We start from the raw sequence: 22,053 nt of genomic DNA, 5'->3' as shown, positions 1-22,053 counted from the left end.
TTTACTCATCTTATTTCCATCTTATATGTAACTTGTTATACCAATTACTGGGCAGTTTATTTTTTTGGTCATTTTGGGAGATGGGCTCTTTCATCCCACGGTGCTGGTTCATTACTGCCTGTATCTCTCAAGACGCGTGAGTCCTACATACTGGTTTTGAACTCAGGCTTCTTACTGAATGATATTATTTGTGGCAGTTTGTGGTTGATTCTCTTGCATTTTCTGGGTACGAAATCGTAATGTTTGCTAATTTGCTAATGATTTCACTTTTCTTTTTCAAAATTTATTCCATTGGTTTCTTTCTACTGTTTTATTAGTAGTATCTCCAGGACAATGTTAATTTTTAACATTTATTTATTTTTGAGAGACAGAGTGTGAGCCGGGGAGGGGCAGAGAGAGAAGGAGACACAGAATCCAAAGCAGCTCCAGGCTCTGAGCCGTCAGCACAGAGCCCGATGTGGGGCTCAAACCCACAAACCGTGAGATCATGACCTGAGCTGAAGTCGGACGCTTAACCAACTGACTCCCCAGGTGCCCCGACTCTCAGCCTCTTGAACTCAGCATGGAGTGCCACAGGGCGAGGATGTCGGGAGCCACCAGCCAGGATCCGGGAGTGACACGCAGCCCCTAGGAGCCCCGTGGTCTGTGGGCCGAGCGCAGGGCCGAGTGACCATTCAAACGGACAAATAAGGAAAATTGTGTACTTGCTGCGTTAATAGTGCCACTTGAGGAAGGAAGGGAGCCCAAGGGGAGTGAGCAACGGTGGCTGGGTGGCTGGGAAAGAGAGGATTGGGTGGGACACAGAGAGGAAGAGCCTCCCGACTACGGGGTGGGGGGTGGCCCGCAGAGCCTGGGGTGGGCAGCCCGCTGAGTCTGGAGGCTTCCTCTGCCCGAAGCTGTCTCGGAGGGGGGACCAGGACCCTGGGGGCATGTCTGGGGATGGAGGGTGGCCTGGGACGTGCTCAAGAGCGGTGGCTGAAGGAAGGTGGCCTCCCACCACTGCGGGGCCCCCTTTGGCCTTTCTCTCGCCCCGGGGACAGTGTGGGACAGTGTCACTTAGCTTAGTTCTCAGAGGCTTGAAGTACCTGAGGGGCTGAGGGAGCAGGGGCAGGAGGGACGGGACTGGAGGTGGGAGCCCCACGTGCCCATATTCAGACCCACCGGAGTCCCGTCCCTGGGCGGTCCCACCCACGCTGTCCTCCCGGGCCGGGCTGCTCCCGCCCAAGTGACCGAGGCAGGCGCGGGGCTCCCTCGACACCAGTGGGGACACGGCGGAGCAGGCTGAGCTCTGGCGGGTGACATGGGGCCACACAGGCTCCTGACGACCTGGACTTGGGCTGCTGTGCAGGGAGGGGGCTGCCCCGAGCCGCCAGGACCCCCTGCCCCCGTGCTTGTCCTCTGTGCCACCCGGGAGGGCGCCATGGGGACCCGCGCCAGCCCCAGCGCAGCCGCGGACACATGTGGGTGTGCCGGGTCCCCCCCTCCACTTCAGTGAGTCGTCCGCTCTCTGTGTTGTGCGCCTCACTGTGCCCAGGACTGAAGCACAGACGCTGCGATACGACTCGGTGGCGCAGATAGGGCAGTACGGTGACCAGTGAAGGAGCCCCGGGCCCGGCCGCGATCCCAGCGGGCCGCGCGTGGGTGCGTCCGTCTGTTCCTACGGCGTCAGTCCCTCCCCCGCCGGGAACGGGCTCTAGGAAACACCGAGGTTCGTATGGACGACCAGCGTGGACTCCCGCCATCTGCCGGCTGTGTCCCGGGAATGAGGCATCCCCGGTGGCAGCTGTCGTCTGCCACCTGCAGGTCTCTGCCCTCCTCCCCACACACCTCCCGGAGCCGCTGCCGAGGGCTGAGTCCCGACGGCGCCCCTTCCCTTCTGGAGATGGGCCACCAAACAGAAGGGTCACTGTAGGCGGTAGGGGTGCATGCAGAGTGCTTGCCTCCTCCTTTCTCTTTCCTTCCTTCCTTTTCTTTCCTTCCTTCCTTTCCTTCCTTCTTTCTTTCCTTCCTTCTTTTTCTTTCTTTCCTTCTCTCTCTCTCTTTCCTTCCTTCCTTCTCTGTCTTCTTTCTTTCTTTCTTTTTCTCCTTCTTCCTCTCTTTCTTTCCTTCTTTCCTTCCTTCCTTCCTGGGGAGAGTTGTTAGCAATATTACTCTTTTTTGACTGCCAAGTAAAAAACGTTCAAAAAGAAAAATGCCCACATAAGCCAGTTTCTTTCCCCAAATCTTGCCCTGAAGAAGGATCTTCCAGAAGCCATTTATCTCCATAACCTCCTCTTCCTCCCTCCCTTTCTCTTCAGTTAATTAAGCAAATATTTATTGATGACTTTGCTTGCTCTCTGTCCTAGGGACACCTGAGGGGACGAGGCAGCGGACAGGAAAGGAAGGCCAAGTGCAGCGTGGGGTCCCGGGAGAGGGAGGCACTCTCTGCAGAGCTGGGGTCAGGAGCCCAAGGGTGCCCCGCTGCCGGTTTTGGGGGGGTTCGCAGTGTGTCCCCCCCCTTCTGCACAGTGAAGCTTCCTCTCTCCCTTCCCAGGCAGACTGCACGGTTCTCCCTCCCCCTCCCCCACGCCCTGGGAGGCGAACAATGTTGACATTTCACAGAGGAGGCTCAGAGCAGTTAAGGCCCTTGCCCAAGGTCCTAGATTGTTAATGAGAGCACAGAGGAGGGTCAGGCCTGGCCCCTGACCTTGGACGAGTTCATCACCTGCCTGTGTGTGCTTTCCTTATCAATCAGATGAGGGCGTTACCCGTGTGTATCCCGTGAGCTTGCGGGACCCACATCAGCTCTCCTTATCAGAATGCAAAGGCGTCCTTCCAGAATCCAGGCTCTCCTGGCCTCACCCCACTGCCTAGCAAACAGTTGTCAGAAGGGGGTTCAGTGGCTCTCAAGAGGCCACAAGCTCGAGGACGGCACAGCAAGGAGAGCCCAGGACTCACCCCTGCCGGGAAGGGACCGCATGAACCAAATCGTGGTTCTCTGCAGAGGGAGCCCGGGGCAAGGGGCGGCCCTGCGGACCCCAGCTGTCCTGGGAGGACTCCGAGGGGCCACGTGGGCCCCCAAGCCTGGGGGTCTGGGAGGCTGATGGCTGCAGGCTTGGGACAGCCCCAGGGCACCGGGGCTGGGCCTCGGGCCACCTCTGTAGCACCCATAGCAGAGCCTGCCCTGAGCAGGAGGGGACAGGATAATGCGGACGGGGAGCCGCTCGTGGGCTCAGCTGCCACCGCCCTGAGCTCCCTGGTTCTGAGCCCAGGCCCCGTCCAGCTCGGAGCCCACGTTTCCCCGTGGCCCTCACCCAGCGGCCTGGACCCTGGCTGAGGTCAAACCCTGGCCTGAAGGGGCAGAGGCAGGTCGTGGGCACATGGCTCCATTCAACTGCCCTTCTGCCTCAGCCTCCACCACACATGTCTCCGGGACCAGCCGGGTTAGCTGCCCACACCCCAGGCCGGCCCCGTGTCCCCCACGATGCCCTTGGCTGGGTCCACACAGGCCCTGGGGCCGGGTTGCTGATCCTTCATTCCCTCCTCCTTCTCCTCCCTCACCCCTCCACCCCCTCCAGCTCCAGGGCTGTTTAGCATCTCGGGCCCAAGGGACTCAGTGGCACTCTGGGCCGGACCCTGTGCAGGCGGAAGCCAGGCTCCTTCCTCCGCATCACAAAGGATGGAGCTGCCTTCGGACCGTGGTTAGTCAGCCTGTTGTAACACATGTCCCAGTCCACACTGGCTTACTGGCTGCCAGATTTAAGCAAATAAAAGTAGAGGACTCTCAGTGAAATCCGGATTTCAGATAAACAGCAAATAGTCGAAATGTGTCTCCACCCGTGTCTCCTATCTGGTGGTAGCACCGCCCCTGGCGACCGCCCAGGCATTTCTTACCCCCGGTAAACGCCTTTAAGCCTCTGCCAACCCACACCCACATGGAGGGAGCCTCAGGAAGCCGTGGGATTGGCCCGGCCCCCCGCCGCCCCATAACCTGGACCGTGTCCCAGGGTAACTTCAGGGGGCCAGCCGGACTCTGGCTGGGAAGAGCCAGAAGGCGTGGAAGGAATCCAGGGCCGGGCACCGGGAGGCCCATTTATGCTGCGGCCATCAGTATACTGAGGGAGCTCGAGGAAGTGGTCATGTTTCGGAGCCTCAGTTTCTGGCTCGGAAGCTGGAGGGGGCGGTGGATTGGTTCTTCCACCTCTGATGTCCGAGTCCACGAACAGCCAGGAAGAGGGAGAGGAGGGTCCTTGTTGGCCCAACACCCGCTGGTGCTAAATCATCGTGGCTTCTGTTGCCTGGGAAGCTCCCCAGAGCAGTTTCCAGCCGCGGGCAGCCCCGGGTCTCAGCAGCCCTGCAAGCAGCAGGCCAGATGCTGATCCCTCCCCCAGAGCTGGTCCTTAATCCAGGAGCCGGCAGGGGGGAGGCACTCTACCCACAGGGGCAACCAGACACCAGGGCCACAGCCCAGCCCGTTCTGTGACGGGGAGACTGGGAATGTGGCGCAGATGAGGCGCCTGCTGCTTCTCCGGAAGACACACCAGTTAGGGCAGGAGCTCCCGGCCACCGAGCAGACGCAACAGCCAGCCGTCCCCAGTCCACACGGGCGCTTCCCAGACAGCCCCCTCCTCCAGGCCCGAGGACCTGTCTGGCCACTGAGCTCCCAGGAGGTCTGAGGGGTGTGACCTCCCTCCCTCCCTCCGCCTGGCCTGGCCCAGGGCTGCCTATAAAACTGGCCCGGCCTGGCTCTCCGCACAACAGGCTGGGACCCTCGCCGAGCCTCCCTGGGGGACACGTCTGCTCTGCCCCCCACCCCCACCCCCGCCCGCACCATGGGGCCCCTGTGGCTGTGCTGGGTGCTCTGGGCGCTGCCCCTGCCGGGCCCCGGGGCCGCCCTGACCGGGGAGCAGGTGCTGGAAAGCCTGCTGCGGCAGCTGGGCCTCAGCGAGGCGCCCGGCCCGGCCCAGCGCGACGCGGAGGAGCCGGCCACCCCGGCCCACGTGAGGGCCCAGTACGTGGCCCTGCTGCGGCGGAGCCACGGCGCCCGCTCCCGGGGGAAGCGGTTCAGCCAGAGAGTCCGAGGTGAGGCCGAGGAGAGGCCGAGGCTGGGGAGGCCGAGGCTGGGGGCCCGTCCCGGGGCGGCTGTCGGAGGCCCGGGCCCCAAAGGGCTGTAGGCACTGCTGGGTCCAGGGCCCCAGGGCCCTCTTTCTCGGGTTGGGGACATTCCACTGGGCGAGGGCCCCACAGCAGGCGGGCAGAGGACAGGAGTCAGGGCTCTTGTCCTCCCTCTTGGAAAGGCCACTCCCTGCTGGTGACCACAGATTTCCGAGGCGGGTTCTCTGCCCTCCTCTCCCCGCCGCCCTCCCACTTTAGCTGGGTCCCTTCGCCTAAGGAAGGCTGCGTGTCGGGGTGCCTGGGGGCTCAGTCGGTTAAGCGTCCCACTCTTGGTTTGGGCTCAGGTCATGATCTCGAGGTTTGTGGGATCGAGCCCCATGTCGGGCTCTGCACTGTCAGCACAGAGCCTGCTTGGGATTCCCTCTCCCTCTCTCTGCCCCTCCCCCTCTTGCCCTCTGTCTCTCACCCTATGAAAATAAATAAACAAAAAAGAAGGCTGTGCACGTGGGGCCCCCCTCCTCACCCTGCCCCACCCCCCTCCTGCGGGTTGGTGGGGGACTCTGTCACTGGCTTTGGGCCCTGGGCCCTCCTGGCTGCCCTGGTGTGGGACAGGCCTCCTGAGCCTGCTCCTGTCCCCAGAGGTGGCAGGCAGGTTGCTGGCGTCGGAGGCCTCCACGCACGTGCTGGTGTTCAGTATGGAGGGGCGGCTGCCACCCGACAGCGAGCTGGTGCAGGCGGTGCTGCGGCTCTTCCAGCAGCCGGTCCCCAAGGCCGCACTCCGCAGGCTGTCCCCGCACAGCGCCCGCGTCACCGTCCAGTGGCTGTGCGTCCAACAGCACCTACCTGGTGCATTCCTGGTGGGGAGGTGGGGGTGGGGGGTGCCCGTGCGGAGGGGAGGGGAGGTGAAGAGAGGCAGGGGAAGAGAATGGTGGTGGGAGGGGAGAGGGCGAGGGGAGGGGAGAGGAGGGAAAAAGAAGGGACGTGAGGGGGTTGGATGGGGGAGGGGGAAGGGGAGAGAAGGAGAGGGAGAGGAAAGGAGGGGGGAGGGGGAGGCCCAGATGTGGGGGAGGGGGGAGGAGGGAGAGGGTTAAGGGAGTGGGGGAGGGGGAGCGGGAGGGGGAGGCGGGCCCAGCATGGGGGAGGGGTTGGGGGAGAGGAGAGGGGGAGAGGTGAAGGGAGGGCGCATGAAGGCCCAGCTCAAGGGAGGGGGGAGGATCCCTCAGGAGTGTCCCCAGCCCCAGCTCAGGCTCCCGTGCCCACCGTTGTCACAGGCTGGTGTCCCTCCACGAGAGTGGTTGGAAGCCCTTCAAGGGGAAGGACTGAGGCTGTGAACTTCTTTTTTTTAAATTAATTTATTATTTATTTACTTTGAGAGAGGAAGTGAGAGAGGGAATGAGAGAGAATCCCAAGGAGGCTCCTGATGTCCGCACAGAGCCTGATGTGGGGCTCGATCTCATGACCGGGAGATGGTGACATCAGCCGCTGTCAAGAATCGGATGCTTAACGGACAGAGCCACCCAGGTGCCCCAAGGCCGTGAACTTCTGGCGGCAGCTGAGCCGGCCTGGGCAGCCGCTGCTGCTGCAGGTGTCCGTGCAGAGGGAGCACCTGGGCCCGTGGGCCCCCAGCGCCCACAAGCTGGTGCGCTTCGCCTCCCAGGGCCTGGAGGGCACACCCCCCTCCCAGATGCCCCTGCAGCAACCCCCCCGTGACCTCGGCTGACCTGTGCCCCTCCTGCCCACACAGAGCACGAGATGACTGTGACCCTGGGGCGCTGGTGGCGGAGGACGCCCGCTGCTGCTGCCAGGAGATGTACATTGACCTGCGGGGGATGACATGGGCTCAGCACTGGGTGCTGGTGACCCCCGGCTTCCTGGCCTATGAGTGTGTGGGCGCGTGCCGGCAGCCCCCCGGGCCCCGGACCTTCAGGGGCCGCTCCGACTCAGAGATTACCTCTCTGCCTGTGATGATCAGCGTCAAGGAGGGGGACAGGCCCAGGCCCTGGGTGGTCAGCCTGCTCGACGTGAGGGTGGAGAAGTGCGCCTGCTCATGGGATGGGGCGCCCGTGCCCAGGAAGCTGGGGCCTTAGGGGTGGGCGGTGGCTGTGTGGGTCAGGGCACCGGGGCATCTTGGGACTACGGGACTGCTGATGGCCAAGGCTGAGCGCTGTCTACTGAACTGAATTTGCTTCCTCGATCCATTCAGCTCACCTCCCAATGTTTTCTCCTGGGGGTCGAGACTCAGGTGCTACTGGGTAGCCCCTGCCCATCTCTGTTCCCATCATGCACTGCATATCCCAAGCACTTATCTCAATCAATTCTGTAACCTGAGAATAAAAAGCCCAAATTGTCATTGTTTCCATGTCCCATCACTGGGTCTGGGCTGAGCTCTGTGCAATGGGCTATGTGTTCAGTCAAGTACAGATTATGCATTTCTAACCCTGATCTACAGGGCATTACCTAATAAACAGATGAAACACATGTTATTCTGCATTTCTCTATTTTACCGGAACCCTGAGGAAACAAAGTTTCTATAGAGATTAGGTCAACCTGCTTAGAAAACGGAGGAAGGAGCTGAGTAATACAGGAAGCTAGGATTGAAACAGAGTCCTGTGTGTCTATCCTTTTTGAATTGAAACAGACATCTTTTTTGTCGTTGTTGATGTGTTGATGTCTTTACCTCCCTGGACACAGTGAGCGGGCTCTGTTTCAATTCTCCTTGCTACAAAACAAAGTCTGCAAGGAAAATCATAAGTAGCACAAGCCTGTAGGTGATTCCTTTAGATTTAGGGGCACACGAGGGGAGCAAATGTCGAAAATATTGGCTATGACAATTTACTTATTATTTTTTAAATGTTTATTTATTTTTGAGAGAGACAGAGACAGTGAGAGATACATACAAAATCCGAAGCAGGCTCCAGGCTATGAGCTGTCAGCACAGAGCCCGACGTGGGGCGCAAACTCACAAATGGTGAGATCATAACCTGAGTTGAAGTCAGATGCTCAACTGAGTGAGCCACCCAGGCATCCCTGACAATTTAGAATGCCCAGAACACAGCGGCTGTTAAGCTGTGACTTTGTTGCAGGGACCCAGCCTGGACATCCTGAATTTCTGGCCGGTCTGCGTGGCTCTTACTAGTTCTGAATTCCACACTTTCCAAACCCCTATTTCCTTCCCTACCAAACAGAACAATCCCTGACTCCCGTACACTTACTGTAGATTTAAGGAAACAGCATTCTTACAAGAACCCCACACACTGCCTGATATTTAACAGGGCCTGTGCTTTATTTAGCTCAAACCACGTCTCACCCATTTGGCCTCCTCTTGATTTTGAAATAAACTTAGTCTACTGAAAATCAAATTTAGAAATCCCGTCCCTCTCTGAAATCAAAGATCCTTTCCTTCTTTTGGCCAGTGCCTTCACCATTCTAATTACTGAGGTTAGATACAGCCGGGCACTTCCGGGGCGCCTGGGTGGCTCAGTGGCTTAAGTATTACTCTTGATCTCCCATCAGGTCATGATCTCACAGTTTGTGAGTTCGAGCTTCACCTGGGGCTCTGCACGGACAGCGCGTGGCCTGTTCGGGATTCTACCTCTTTGCCCCTCCCCCATCGGTGCACGCGCAGGTGCGCATGCTCCCTCTCAAAATAAATAAATACACTTAGAACCAGGCATTTCCCTGGACCCCTCAGCACAGACCAGGCCGGTGCTGGTGGCATTAATTGAGGCAGGGAGGCCGTGGGGACATGCAGGACGGAGGTGTGAGGCCTGGGAAGATAGGCCTGAGAAGTCTGGGGGGCGGGGGCGGGGGTGGGGGCGGCTTGGACATCCAGCCAACACACCCGGGCACGCTGGGGTTATCAAGTGTGAGGCTTGGCAGCGGGAGGGAGAGCAGGAGTGGACAAATGTCCATGCACCTGCACGGCTGACAAGGGCTGAGCGCAAGGGCCCTCGGCAAACTCCAGGAACTAACTAGCGGCGGGTGGGAGGGTGGTTGGGAGAAGGCGGGGCCGGGTGGGGAAAGTTAGGAGGCCAGAAGGGACGGAAAAGACCCATCAGGGAAAGAGCAGGAGTCACCCGGACCCCAGCCAAGAAGACAGCCCAGTGCAGGGAGCCACAGGCCGGGGCGCTGGTCGCGGCCACGGGCAGGGAGGTAAGGAAAGGCAACCCAGGAGCCACAGCTCAGAGGCGGAAGAATCCCGGTCTGTCTGCAAGGGCGCGCAAGGCGTCCAGGCTCTCCCTCCCCAGCGGGACCCCCAGAAGGGCCCCGAAGGGCAGCTGCCCCCGCGCCCCGGGTCTGTGGACACCGAGGCCTGCACAGGACGGTGTCCCCCTCCCCCGAACCCCGGGACGCCAGGACCTGCGCGCGGACCCGAGCTGCCAGGCCTCCCCTCCACCCCTGCGCGGCGGCTCCGGGTGCGCAGGGGCGGGGGCAGGTCCCGGGGCTGCGCGCGGCAGGGCGGGGGCGGGATCCGCAAATTGGGCGGGCGGTGCGCATGTGCGGGAGGCGCCTGGAGTTTCACTTTGTAACTTTTCGGGGGCGGGACCTGCCCCGCCCGTCAGGTGCAGCTGGCCGCGCGGGCACCGCAGGTACGGTGGGCGGGGGTGCCGGGTCGGGGGTCGCCCGCAGCCCTCCCGGGGCCGAGTCCAGGGTCCGGGGCCTGCCGCGGACCCCTCCCCCGAGGCTCCAGCTGTACGCGCGGACCCCCTCCCCACACCCCCATCTCCGAGGCTCCAGCTGTATGCGCGGACCCCCCAGCCCCCACCCCTGAGGCTGTAGCTGTTCGCGAGGGCCCCTCCCTGCCCCAGGCCTCCGCTGGGAGGAACCCGGAGGAACGGGGAGCAGGAGCATAGCCGGGGGCTCTTCCTTCTCGGACCCCCACCACCTCCCCTCCGCCCCAGGGAGGCAGGTGGGAGGCACTGGGGCGGTCCCTCGGTGCCCACGGCCCTGCTGGAGTCCAGGGGAGGGGGGAAGAAGGGAAGGGGCCCTTGGGGGGAGGGGAGGGGGAGAAGATCTCTACCAGGAAACCCAAACCGCTGGGATTTGGGGACCTGATAAGACCGGCTACCTGAGACTCTGGGGCGGCCTCCATCTCTCAACCCCGGGTGGGGTGGCGTCGGCAAGCGCAGGACGTGGACAGGCTGGTAGACCAGATGACCTCCCAGGTTCCTTCCAGGCCCGGGAGTGTGGCCTGCGCCGGGCCCCGTGTCCAGGCTTCGCGGTCCGGCCAGGGGGCTGTGCCCACCAGTGCGGCCCTGGCACAAGGGGGCAGGGGAGACAGACATGCTGGGGCCTTCTGAGGCCATGGGGGACGGGGACAAACTCCAGGCCACCCCGTACTGAAGAAAAAGTCGTTTCTCCCTTTTTCGTTCTGAGCACACCACTGCCTTCCTCCTTCCTCCCCTCCTGGGACACCTGTCGGGGTCCTGAGTAGCTTCTGCCTCGAGGTGGATGTGAACAGAAGCCACCTCTTCACACAACCGCTTCTTTGTTTAGTGTTGGGCCAAAGGTCTGTTCATTGGGCTCTAATGGGGGAAAAATTCAGATGGGTCCTGACCTTGTGTTTCCCATTAGCTGGAGGAGTGATTTAAAATAAAGGCCACCAGCTTTTGGCACTGGGCTGAGTGCTTCATGCACAGGGTCTCAGGTATGTGCCTCCCAACAGCCCTGGTGAGAGAATGACAGCATCGCCCCGTTTCGTGGGGAAGGAAGTCAAGGCGCTGAGCATTTAAGCCGCTGCCAGAACGACGTGGGGGCTGAGACCCTGACTCCAGAACGCAGGTCTGCGCTGGACGCCCTGCCTCCCACTGTGCCCAGAGTCTGGGCTGTTTTCTTGACGCTCCAGGACTGATGTCCCTGGAGATGGACAGTTGTCCAGGTTCCTGGCCCCCCCCCCGGCGCTGCTTTGAGAAGTCTGTGTTTCCCTCACGACCTTTCTTCTGCATCGGGAAGACCCGAGTCCGTGGCTCCCGCGGCGGAGAGCCTGGGGCTGCTGTGGTCTCGCTGTTGGAACGAGACCCGGAGATCTGTGATGATAGAAATACCCCGAATTCGTGTGGGGCCTTCTTGTAAGAACCGAGATGCTGATGCACCCCCGGCGACTTTCCGGCGTTTCTGGAAGGAAGGCGGAGATGGTCACGTGTGCTGCTGCGGGGCCATTCGCAGCTGCCGCTCGGGCGAGCAGTGCTTAGCACTCACCGTGGCGGGTTAGGCCTGCTGCTGGACCTGGCCCCCCTCCCAGCGCCACAGCCAGGCCTGGGGTGCGTGGGGGGCCTGAGCCTCCGCAGTGACTCTAGTTCTCCTGCCCTCGGGTTAGTAGCAGAGAACTCTCTGGAAGGCACAGATGCGTGCTGGGCACTCGTGTAGGCATATCTACACACAGGGAGGACGCCACATCCACGAGGTCAGGGCCTGCTCGCTGGCTTCCCCCGCCGAGCCAGCTCTGTCCCTTCTGTGCTGGACGCCCTGCGTTGGTCGTGTCCCCCACGTCCTGTTGGGGAAGGGAGAGAGGAGCCGGCCCTGGGGGGACCACGGGCTTTCAGCAGAGTTGGGACACGATGTGTGTCCAGCGAAGGGACAGTCCACGATCGAGCCGAAAGGTTTGGGAGAGACCGCCAGCCTCCAAGGCTGTGCCCTCCCCTGGGTGCCTCAGCTGGAGGGGGCTGGCGGGACAGGCCGATGCCCTGGGAGCCCCGAGGCCCCTGCCCCCCCAGGCTGGCAGTCCTTGCTGGCCGATCTCGCGAGTTCTCAGTGGACTATGTGAAACCACCCAGAGGAGGCTGGTGGGAGGGAGGGGACTTAGAGGTGTGCCCAGGGTAGAAGGGAGGAGAGGCGCCTTGGGTGGCCTCCTCTGGGGCCTCTGCTCTGCTCGGGCAGCATCGGCGAGGGCGGCCCGCCCCCAGCAGCCACATGGCAGCCACTCCTTTCCAGGGACAGTGCTCCCTCTGTGAGCAGTCCACGGGCATGGTTTTTCCTTTCCACGTCACCTTTCAAGCCTTCCTTGTTCTGCTGTGTCCCTTTTCCTGATTCTGGCCCTTGGGCGGCAGCTGCCCTTGGGGAGGTCCTGGACTCAGAGGCCCTTCCCTGGGGTCCCCAGCCACCTGGGCTTCTGTGGGGAGGACACTCCCTGGGCCCAGCAGGGCCTAGAGGCTGCTGATGCTGGAGGCTGGAGGAGGAGAGAGGGGCAGGTCCGACAGAGGAGCGCCCAGAACCAGTTCGGGCGGTGGGGGGGGGGAGGGGGAGGGGGAGGAGAGCAGAGCGGGGGTGGTGTGGGGAGGCAGGGTGGGAAACACCAGAGGTCGAGTTCAGAGACTCGGCGGCGTGTGAGCCCAACTGGAAAAGGCGGCCCTCAGTGACTCTGACGTGTGTGTTCTTCAGGGGAGTCTGGAAGGCCGAGCGCCCGGTCCGGGGTCAGGAAGGCCGAGCAGGAAATGAGAGGCAGGCTTGAGGCGGCTGGGGAGGTGGCCGGGGCTGCCCCTGTCTTTGCCGGTGCCGGCTGAGGACCTCGCCAAGGAACTCACCCACAGTCCTTCCTTCTCTGGGCGTCTGGTGAGTGCGGGACAGGGAGGGAGGGGCAGGCGCTGGCCCCGTGGCGCGTCGCGCGTCGGGCTGGCCCTTCTGTCGCGGTGGTGCCACTGGGTGCCACAATACAGCAGGGAAACCAGGATCTGCCTCCCAGAGGTGGCCTCTGAGACTGTTGAGAGCCACCAGCTCCAGGGCTCTGCTGTCATCCTCCGGCCATCGGCAAGTCTCTTAGAAGGCGCGTGGGAGAGTGATTCTGGCTCCTGGGGATCCCTGCCCTGGGCCTGCTTCCTGCACTTTGTGATGTGTGTGACATGGTCCCCAGCCAGCCTGCCCCAGGGGTCCAAGTGGCAGTCACCCCCCCCCCCAACAAACACACCCCAGCCACATCTCCAGGAAGTCCAGACATCTCTGTCCCTTTTCTTCTCGTCCCCAAGATCTTTGTCCCTGTGGCAGGTTACACACATCAGACCTCACAAAAGTCCCAGGACTGGTCCCGCCGGATGCGGGGAAGCGGGAGCTTGAGGAAGGCTTGCTCCAGGCATAGACCGTGTGAGAGGCCGCTAATTCGGGGGCCTTCGGTGACAGGAGACAAACACTGGTGATTTCCATTAGTCTCCCGGGGCCCCAGGAGCCTCAGAAAGGAAAGGCCAACAAGCAGCTATATTTGCTTTGGAAAGGGCGGGCCTTCCAGTTAGACTGGGGGTTACCCTGGAGGGTGGGGGTGGGGGGCAGAGCTGGGTGTGCTCCCCCCTCCCTGCCCTCTCTGGCTGCCTCTTCTGGGCCTTCCTGGAGCCCACGTGTGTTGGCATTAGGGAGATCATCTATCTTGCGTACTTGGACGGGCGGCCCTTCCTCCCTATTCGTTTCCTCCTGTGCTTTCGTCTTCCCCGACTTTATCCCCCTCATTGCTGTCCCCACCTGTCCTCTCCAGCCCCCAGGGGCTCCCACGGGAGGACATTTCCTGGCAGGAGCTCGGGCACCTCTTAGGCAGCCTCCGTCCTTCCCCTTCCCCCTTGCCCTGGGCACACCGCTGCCGGCTGTGTCCCGATGCGCCGTCCGCCTGTCCGTCTGACCCCCAGGAAGGTTCCCACAATGGGGCTATTCTCGTGGGCTCCGCCTCTCCCAGTGCCCGGCGGCCCCTGCGCCCTCCTCGGGCCCTGACCGCCTGCGCTGTTTGCCCTCCAGGGAGAAGGGGCACAATGAAGGACTCCCCGCTCCTGGAGCTGTGGCGGTCCAAGGCGGTGTCCGTGCGCGAGCGGCTGGGCATCGGGGACCGGCCCAACGACTCGTACTGCTACAACACGGCCAGAAACAGCACCGTGCTCCAGGGCGTCACCTTCGGGGGCGTCCCCACTGTCCTGTTCATAGACGCCAGCTGCTTCCTGGTGAGCCCCCTCCTGAGCCGTGTCCCCCCGCCCTGGGGTTCTGGGAGACTCAGGTGTGGGGCCAGGTGCTGCCGCTCACCTGCTGTGACCGTGCCGTGTGACACACAGCAGGTTCCCGCTCTGTAAATCAGGGTTGTCCCTACCCTGGGGAGCTGGGCCCTGCACACGCAGCTGTCCCTCTGGTTATGAGTCACAGTCAGCCTGTCACATCGTAAGGCCCTGGAAGGGGTCAGCCCACAGGGACCAGAGGCGTGAGTGGAAAGTGGGGTGGAATAGAGTGGCCGCACCTCCCAGCTTAGAAATGTCACCTCCTGTCCCCCCGGGTCCTGGGCCTTTTAGGGGACTGGTCGCGGAGCAGAGGACAAAGCTGGGGGAAGGCCCACCTTTGTGGCCTCTCGGTAGCCTAGACCTGCTTGTTCCCAAATGTCCCCCCAGTTTGTAGCACCCCGTTTCTCCCCCAGCGGACCCGCTTCAGCCGTGTGGGATTCCCTGGGGGTGGGATTTCCTGAGGCCAAGGGGCCCTTCCTGTGTGCCTGCCTGTGGGGTGGCCGGGCCTCCTGCTGTGGGTATGCTGGGGGGGCTGGGGGAGGGGTGGGGGAGGGGTGGGGGAGGGGTGGGGGGGCCCAGGACTCAGACCCACACTGTTGCCGGGGTTTGTCTCACGGGGCACCTTACGGGCTGCCGCCACTCACGTTGCTTTTATGAGAAAGGGCTTTTGGGGGCTCCTGGCGGCTCAGTTGGTTAAAGTCCGACTCTTGATCTCAGCTTGGGTCCGATCTCCTGGTTCGTGGGTTCAAGCCCTGCAGTGGGCTCTGCGCTGATGGTGAGGAGCCTGCTTGGGGTTCTCTCTCCCTCCCTTTCTCTCTGTCCCTTCCCTGCTTGTGCTCCCTCTCTCACTCTCTCTCAAATAAGTAAACTTTAAAAACATTCTTGAGAAAGGGGTTTTCGGTGCCAGACGCCCATCTCTCGGAGCCGGAGCCCATGTGTAGGTTGAGTATGCCATCCTCGGGTGATGGGGGTGACCCGGGGGGCCCCCATGGTGCCGAGGGCTGGTGGGATTAACAGAGGAGCGGCGCTGGTGGAGGGGACAGTCGCTCTCCAGGGCAGTGAGCCGGTGCTGCTGGACGTGCATGGGGACGTGATGGGGTGCAGCCTGGAGGATGTGGGCGTGTGGGGACCACACCCCAAGAAGGCAGCGGGGGGTGGGGAGGGGCAGGCACTTGCTCACAGCCTTCAGCTTTGTCCTGAGGCATGACTCACCTGTGTCATCACCAGCTTCCCCGCCCACCTGGAGACAGTCCCTGTGGGATTCTGGCCTCTGGATTCCCTTTAGGGAGACAAACCCACATTTATTTATTTATTTTTTATTTTTATTTTAAAAATTTATTTCTGAGAGAGAGCGTGAGCAGGAGAGGGTCAGAGAGAGAGGGAGATACAGAATCCGAAGCAGCCTCCAGGCTCCGAGCTAGCTGTCAGCACAGAGCCCGATGTGGGGCTCGAACCCACGAACCATGAGATCATGACCTGAGCTGAAGTCGGAGGCTTAACCGACTGAGCCACCCAGGTGCCCCAACAAACCCACATTTAAAAGCTCAGTTCTGGGTGCCTGGGTGGCCCGTGTTGGGGTCTGTGCTGACAGCTTGGAGCTTGGAGCCTGCTTGGGATTCTGGGTCTCCCTCTCTTTCCGACCCTCCCCTGCTTGCAGTCTCTCTCTCTGTCTCTTTCTCTCAGAAATGAATAAACATTTAAAAAAAAAAAAACAAACCCTCACTCCCAGGGATGCCTGGGTGCCTCCGTTGGTTAAGCATCCGACTCTTGATTTTAGCTCAGGTCAGGATCTCATGGTTCGCGAGACTGAGCCCTGAGTCAGGCTGCTCCTCCCCTGGTTGCTCTGTGTGTCTCTCTCAAAATAAATAAATGAACTTTAAAAAAAAGCTCAATTCTTAAATATATAGTAAAATAAACAAACCAGAAGCTCAGTCTCTGACCGAGCTGGCAGGGATGGGCTCATTACAAATGGCTCTGTGTCATCCGCCCTGAACCTTGAAGGGAAGGGGCCTGTCCAGGTAAGATCGGGCCTGAGGATCAGCCGAGATGGAGGAGATGGTGTAGAACTTACAGATCTTACATCCAAAGGGGGTTTAGAGAGATCAGCTGAGGGCCCCAGGCTGTGGGGCTGGAGCCCCGGGTCCTGGTGGCCACTGGCGCTGCCCCCCCCCTTGCCCCCCATGCTGGCGTCTGTGGGGCTTGCCTGGGGGACAAACAGACGCCAGGTGAAGGTCTCCCTGCTTGCGGCTCAGCCTGGGGGAGCCGCGCTACCTCGCTCTGTACTTCAGTGCAGTTCCATGTGAGGTGAAGGAGGAAGCGGGTCCCCGGGGTGTCCCCTTCCTGCTCAGGAGGGTCCTGGCAGAGCGGGGCCCATGCGCCTGGTGAGGAGGGCACCAGGGCCAGCTCAGGGGGGGGCTCCAGGCCTCTGTGCCCCGGGCGCTGGCGTCAGGCACTGGTGACGATGGCGAGCGGAGCATCGGCCCGTTGACGGCCCGTTGACCTGTGTGGCTTCGGGTAGCCTGGCACCCTCTCTGGGCCCTTCTCTGGGTTTGCCCCTAAGGCAGGCGTCTGTCTCTAGTGAGAAATCATCTGATGTGCTTTTACTCAGTTTCTTTTTTCCTTCCAGTGTTTAATATTGGTGTTTTCCATCATAAGAAGGAGATTCTGGGATTATGGCCGTATCGCCCTGGTGTCAGAAACAGACAGGTAAGGAGGACACATCTTGAGAGAGAGAGAGAGAGAGTCACTGGGACGTGGCCCGGGGCCCACGCGTGATGCTCATGCTGTGTTCACGAGCACGTCTGCCAGGCCCGTGTCAGAAGCGGGCCCTGCTCCTCAGCACACATGCCTCTTACACGGCCGTGGCCATGAACCTTGTTGGTTTCAGGCTGTGGAGGAAATCTAACTGCTTTGCATACTTGGGGCTTTCATGTCAGCTGAGAAGGATGCCGCTTGTTTCCCTCACCTTGAACGTTTTTAAGTTTCTCTTCTCTGAAAGGAGTTAGCTGGGGGCTGGGGCCGGGGCTGGGGGCGAGCTGATCCCCCACGGGGCTGCTCCTGTCCTTGCTCTGGGTCAGTGTGGGCTGGTGGCCCACTTGGCCAGCGTCGAGTGTCTGCGGCACAGCATGGACCCCCCTGGCCGGATGTCACCTGGGTTGTCTGCTCATGATGCCCGCAGGGAACTGTATTCTAGGCCTGCACCCTGGCGTCTCCAGCCCTGCCTGGCCGTCACACGGCCTGGGACCTGGTGTCAGATGCAGGACAGGAAGCAGTGGGGGAGACACACCTGTGGCCGGGCTGCCCCCCCACCCCCCAGGCCGCCTCCGCTTCCCCAAGGTGACCTCCGCCCTTGCAACATGGGGCCAATGAAGCGTGGTGACTGCGCGAGGCGCGTAGCTCTGAAACTGTCTCCCTTCCGCACTGCTTCCTGCCTCCTGGGTTCTGGCATTTTCCAAAGCCCGAGGGCGTTAACCTTGCCCCAAGGGCTTCTTGCTTCCGCTGTGTTGGAGCCTTGGATGGTTTGGGGGAGACTCTGGGGACATGTGGTTTTGGCACCCTGAGTCCCAGGGGGCCTGTCTTCCTCCCTGGCTCTGAGGCCAGGTCAAGTGCCCGCCTTCTGGGGGTTTCTTGCCTCCTGCCCAGGGCTGCTGGGAAGGTCGAAGGAGAGGGTTGCCTGTGAAGGCTTTGAAAGTCAAGTTTCTTTGTGTCTTCTGCCACTACAAGCCAGGTGGTGGAATCAGGAATAGAAAATGGGAAGTGAAAATGAACCCAGTTCACGCGCCTCAGCACACGAGGCAGGGGAGGGGAGCACCCCCAGCTCTCAGACGCATGTGTTCCCATTTTCTCGTCCCTGAAACTGGGGTGCAGCCTGTTATCAATGGCGGGCACAGTTCAATTGCCAGTGTTTTCTTCTTCCTCATCGGTTTAAAGCATTATTATGTGCCTTACAGCCCGTGGTGGTCTCGATCTGGTAAAACACGGCATCTATTCCCGGGTCTGTCTGACACACTGGGAGGCACATCGCAGACGTCAGCAGCCTGAAGTCCCGTTAGGTAGAGCCGTCCCGGAGCCGAGGCCCCAGGGCACGGGGAGGCCTGCGATGCCCCGACCCCTTGTCATCTGACCCACGTAATGCAGGCTTTCACCTCTTACACCCCCAGATGTGCTCACTGCCCTGGTGGGTACGTTTCACGGGCCGAGTATGTCTTGTCCCGGACTTTCAGGAAGGCGGTAGTTTTGGTCCGGAGCTTGGAAGGGCGGCAAAATACTGGACGATGGTTCTTAGATTTTGGAAGAGAATTTTCTGGCATTTTTCTCCTTTTGTTTGTGGTTCTAGTGAGTCCAGGTTCCAGAGACTGTCGTCATCTTCCTCTTTTGGGCAACAAGATTTTGAAAGCGAGCTGGTTGGTATCAACGGGACGGCGTGGCCATGGCCGTGGTGGGGGCGGGGCAGCTGGGCACCTGTTTGGCGGCCGACTCGGTCCCCTGCATCCTGAGTGGAGGGTGCTGGGGACCACCTGGACGTGGGAGGACCACAGGAAGATGCGGCAGGGAGGCCCCTGGGCGTGACGCGGGGTTGACTCCCAAGTCCCCCGTGGTCCCAGCGCTCGTCTCTGTGACCACATGCAGGGATCTGTGCGGCAGTTTATTGTTGATGTGCCTCCTGGCCTGAGTCAGAGGTGGGCGGAGCCAAGTCTTATCCAGCCCAGTTCCTCAGCACCTGACCCGAGTAGGTGCTCAGGGAGTCGGGTCCAGCCCAGCGTCGGAGGCCGGGTCATGATTAAGAGACGCAGTGTCGCAATGGACAGTCAGACCTAGATGCCCTCTTCTCTCCAGAACCCCACCCTTGGGGGCCTGGCCCGTCGACAAGGCGTCTGTCCTGCGTCTCAGTCGGCACTGGGGACAAACCAGCAGAGCCTGCGGCTCCAGAACCGCTCTGAGCTGTCACCTGCCCCCAGTTCAAGTTCAGGCCTCGCCCCTGGGGCTTGTGTCTTTCCGCAGACTGTCAAAACTGGAGAGGTTTTTACAAGAAAACGTGCACGGGGTGCATGTCCCAGAGCTCTGGGGGCCTGTGGACTCTGTCACCTTGGGGACAAGCCACAGCCTTTGCTGGATTTGGGGACAAAAGCGCTGCTTTTATACAACGGGGTGGGGGGTTAGATGGTTCGTGACTGTCGAAGGCAGGAACTGTATCTGCTTCCGGGAGACAGAGATGCTCAGAGCTAATCCTTGCCCTCTCCGTTCCAGGGATGCTGTCCCTGGCTGACCGCCATCTTCCGCCTGCAGTGAGTACAGCGCACGTGCGCGCGCGCGTGTGTGTGTGCATGTGTGTGTGAGTGAGAGTGCGGGTAGGTGTGTGTCTGCTTCTCTTTGCTTGGGTGGGTTTGCCTGTGCGTTTGGAGGGCGAGGAGAAGAGCCAAAATGCCTGACGCTGGGGCAGGGTCTCTTAGAGACTTCTGGGTTCAAGTCTGAGCCTTATTTGGGGGCTGGGAATGAAGAGGGCCCACACAGCCCTGCACAAGCTAATTACAACCCTTCCCCGCCCCCCTCCCCCTTGCTTTAGGCAGGAGTGATAGTTACGTAGTATTTAGCGCTAGCACACTGGGGAGAAGGCTTCCACGCCTTTCGGTGCAAAGCAGAGGAATAATGGTGGTTTTGTACATGAACCGTGTGGTTGAAAGTTGCCTTGGTTGTAACACTTGGGGCCCCGCAGAGAGCAATCCCGTAAGCTCGGAGTGGCTGGGACGGCGCCCCCTGCGGTGGTGAAACGGGAGGACAGGGTAGACTTGATGAAATACGTAGTTCCAGGACATTGGGCAAGTTCCTCTCTCTGGGCCTCATTTTCCACGATAAAAGGGGCCCAGGTGGCGTGGTGGGAGAGGCGGGGTGGCCGGCCCCGGCCTTCTCTGCCGCGGGTAAACCTCGTCTCTGGGACATGTTTCCTCCCGACGCTGCAGGCCACGCTCTGTGCATGAGTCTGTCGCACACAGAGAGGATTCTAAGTCCCCTAGCGCCCTCCCCCGACATATGCTCACGGCGTGATCCCTGTGGGTGGCTGCTACCTGTGGCCGCTGCTGGGTGGGCTCAGACCACTCCCCTGTCCCTGGGCTGGGGTCCCCACTCAGCCTGGACTGGGTGGGCTTTCTGAGTCCTCATTTCCATGGTAGCCTGCCAAAGCTCTGAGTAGATCTGCTCTGTAAGCCTCCTCCCCACATACCCCCCCTCTCCTTCCCCCTACCCCATTACCCTCCCCATACCCCTCCCCCCATACCCCCCCTCTCCTCCCCCATACCCCATTCTCCTCCCCATACCCCTTTCTCCCTTCCATATCTCACCCTGTTCCGTGTCTACCCCCCAGCACCCCCTGCTGACACAGGTATTTCTCTTGAGGGGGGGCTGTCACTGTAACACTGTCCCGATTTGTCACTGTAACACTGTGCCAGCGTGTTTTCCGTCTCCTCTATCTCCTTCCTTTCGCAGAAAGGACGCTTTGACTCTTTTAAGGCTGCAGTTGTGTTCTAACAGCTGTTCATGGCCAGTGTTACAGCTGACATTTATTTATTTATTAAAAAAATTTTTTTTAACATTTATTTTTGAGACAGAGACAGAACTTGACCGGGGGAGGGGCAGAGAGAGAGGGAGACACAGAATCTGAAGCAGCTCCAGGCTTGGAGCTGTCAGCCCAGAGCCCGACGTGGGGCTTGAACCCACTGACGGCGAGATCATGACCTGAGCCGAAGTCTTCCGCTTAACCGACTGAGCCCCCCCAGGCGCCCCACAACTGACATTTAAAGCGTCCCCTCAGTGTCCTTGGACTTGCCCTTCCCCGCAAGCTAGGGAGGCAGTGGTGCGTCTCCGGGAAAACTGTTGATGAGAGTCGCGCGTCGACGCCGTCCACGCTGGGCAGGACTCGTTCGCGCGGGCGGCGGAGGTGCCCGCGGTGTAGGAGGCGCCCGCGGTGTAGGAGGCGCCCGCGTGCAGTAGCCGCGGAGCTCTGTCCTCTGGGTACACGGCCCGCCGTCCGTCAGCAGCCTCGCTTCCGAGTGTCTGCTGGTGCCAGGCCGGCCTGGGGCCCCGCCTCACGGCCCCTGTGGGCCCGGGGGTTCTCCCCGTGCCCCCTGCCCGCCTCCCACCAGTCCGTGACGCTCTCCCGGACGCGCCCTGGCACCTGCTTCGCTGCCTGCTGCCCGTGCAGACTTTTCCTGGCTGTTTTGGAAGCCGGAGCCTCAGGGAGACCCCCCTTTTCCCTGTGTGGCGTCCTGGGTGTCAGCACCTGGAATTTTCCAGGTCCCCAGGGGCGCTGGAGCTCCCAAATGGGGCACAGAGAAAAGGTCGGAGGGCCCACGTGGCCGGACGGGACACAGCGAGGGGGCGGGGGGGGCAGGGGGGCGGGACACAGAGAGGGGGCGGGACACAGGGGGGGCGGGGGGGCGGGGTGGCCTGAGCCCGGAATGATTGAAGGACCGCGCCCCCTTTGCCTCGAGACCAGGAGATAGAGCGGGGTCAGTGGCTTTGCCTGTTGACAGAAGCAGGGAGGGGCCGCGGGACCTCACCCCTGCACATGCATCTGCAGGGACACCGGCTGCGAAGGCGGCGGGTGCCCTGGGGTCTGGTGGGGGCGCTGGGAGGGCAGGCTTGGACTTCCCGCCCCGCCCTGCCCTTGCCCTCCCCAGCTGCGAGGCCGAAAGCTCGGTGGCCTGGGAGGTGGAGAGCGGGGGTGGGGCTGAGGGCGCCCCCCCAGGGCGGTGCTGAGGGTGCAGTGGGCCGCTCACGCGTTCCCTGTGCGTGTCTTGGGCAGCGATGAGCAGATTCTGGAGCGATGTGGCGAGGACGCCATCCACTACCTGTCCTTCCAAAGACACATCATCTTCCTGCTGGTGGTGGTCAGCTTCCTGTCCCTGTGCGTCATCCTGCCCGTCAACCTCTCGGGTGACTTGCTGGGTAATGTCCTCTCCTTGTGTGACTTGGGCAGGGCAGAGCCGCAGCCGGGGGGGGGGGGGGG

At 61.3% G+C, this 22,053-nt stretch overlaps 2 protein-coding genes across 4 annotated transcripts in view; both read left to right on the top strand.

Moving 5' to 3' along the window:
• Nucleotides 1–4,811: 4,811 nt before the first annotated feature.
• Nucleotides 4,812–7,444, top strand: LOC120234133 (left-right determination factor 2-like). Its single transcript, XM_039235798.1, has 5 exons — nt 4,812–5,061; nt 5,734–5,917; nt 6,366–6,409; nt 6,621–6,800; nt 6,841–7,444. The coding sequence occupies exons 1-5, from the start codon at nt 4,812–4,814 to the stop codon at nt 7,179–7,181; spliced, it is 999 nt and encodes a 332-aa protein (XP_039091729.1). The 3' UTR covers nt 7,182–7,444.
• Nucleotides 7,445–12,556: 5,112 nt separating this feature from the next.
• The window catches only part of TMEM63A (transmembrane protein 63A), a 26,594-nt gene continuing 17,097 nt past the window's right edge, over nt 12,557–22,053 (top strand). For all 3 annotated transcript variants that reach the window (XR_005528998.1, XM_039235841.1, XM_039235840.1), the window contains exons 1-6: nt 12,557–12,642; nt 13,804–14,003; nt 16,678–16,757; nt 18,388–18,454; nt 19,299–19,336; nt 21,850–21,992. Coding sequence is in view for 2 of the 3 variants with exons in the window: in XM_039235841.1 (XP_039091772.1) it covers nt 13,818–14,003; nt 16,678–16,757; nt 18,388–18,454; nt 19,299–19,336; nt 21,850–21,992 (514 nt within the window). In the remaining variant the exon portion in view is untranslated. The remainder of the gene's footprint in view (nt 12,643–13,803; nt 14,004–16,677; nt 16,758–18,387; nt 18,455–19,298; nt 19,337–21,849; nt 21,993–22,053) is intronic.

The sequence above is a fragment of the Hyaena hyaena genome, unplaced genomic scaffold, assembly GCF_003009895.1.
Source record: "Hyaena hyaena isolate Hyena2069 unplaced genomic scaffold, ASM300989v1 scaffold_103, whole genome shotgun sequence".
NCBI classification, from domain to species: domain Eukaryota; kingdom Metazoa; phylum Chordata; class Mammalia; order Carnivora; family Hyaenidae; genus Hyaena; species Hyaena hyaena.
This window is presented reverse-complemented; position numbering and strand designations above follow the sequence as displayed.

Coding starts and splice junctions, on each gene's coding strand:
- LOC120234133 (XM_039235798.1), top strand. CDS start 4,812: ATGGGGCCCCTGTGGCTGTGCTGGGTGCTCTGGGCGCTGCCCCTGCCG. Junction 6,410..6,620: donor TTGGAAGCCCTTCAAGGGGA/AGGACTGAGGCT, acceptor CACCCAGGTGCC/CCAAGGCCGTGAACTTCTGG. Junction 6,801..6,840: donor GCCCCTGCAGCAACCCCCCC/GTGACCTCGGCT, acceptor GCCCACACAGAG/CACGAGATGACTGTGACCCT.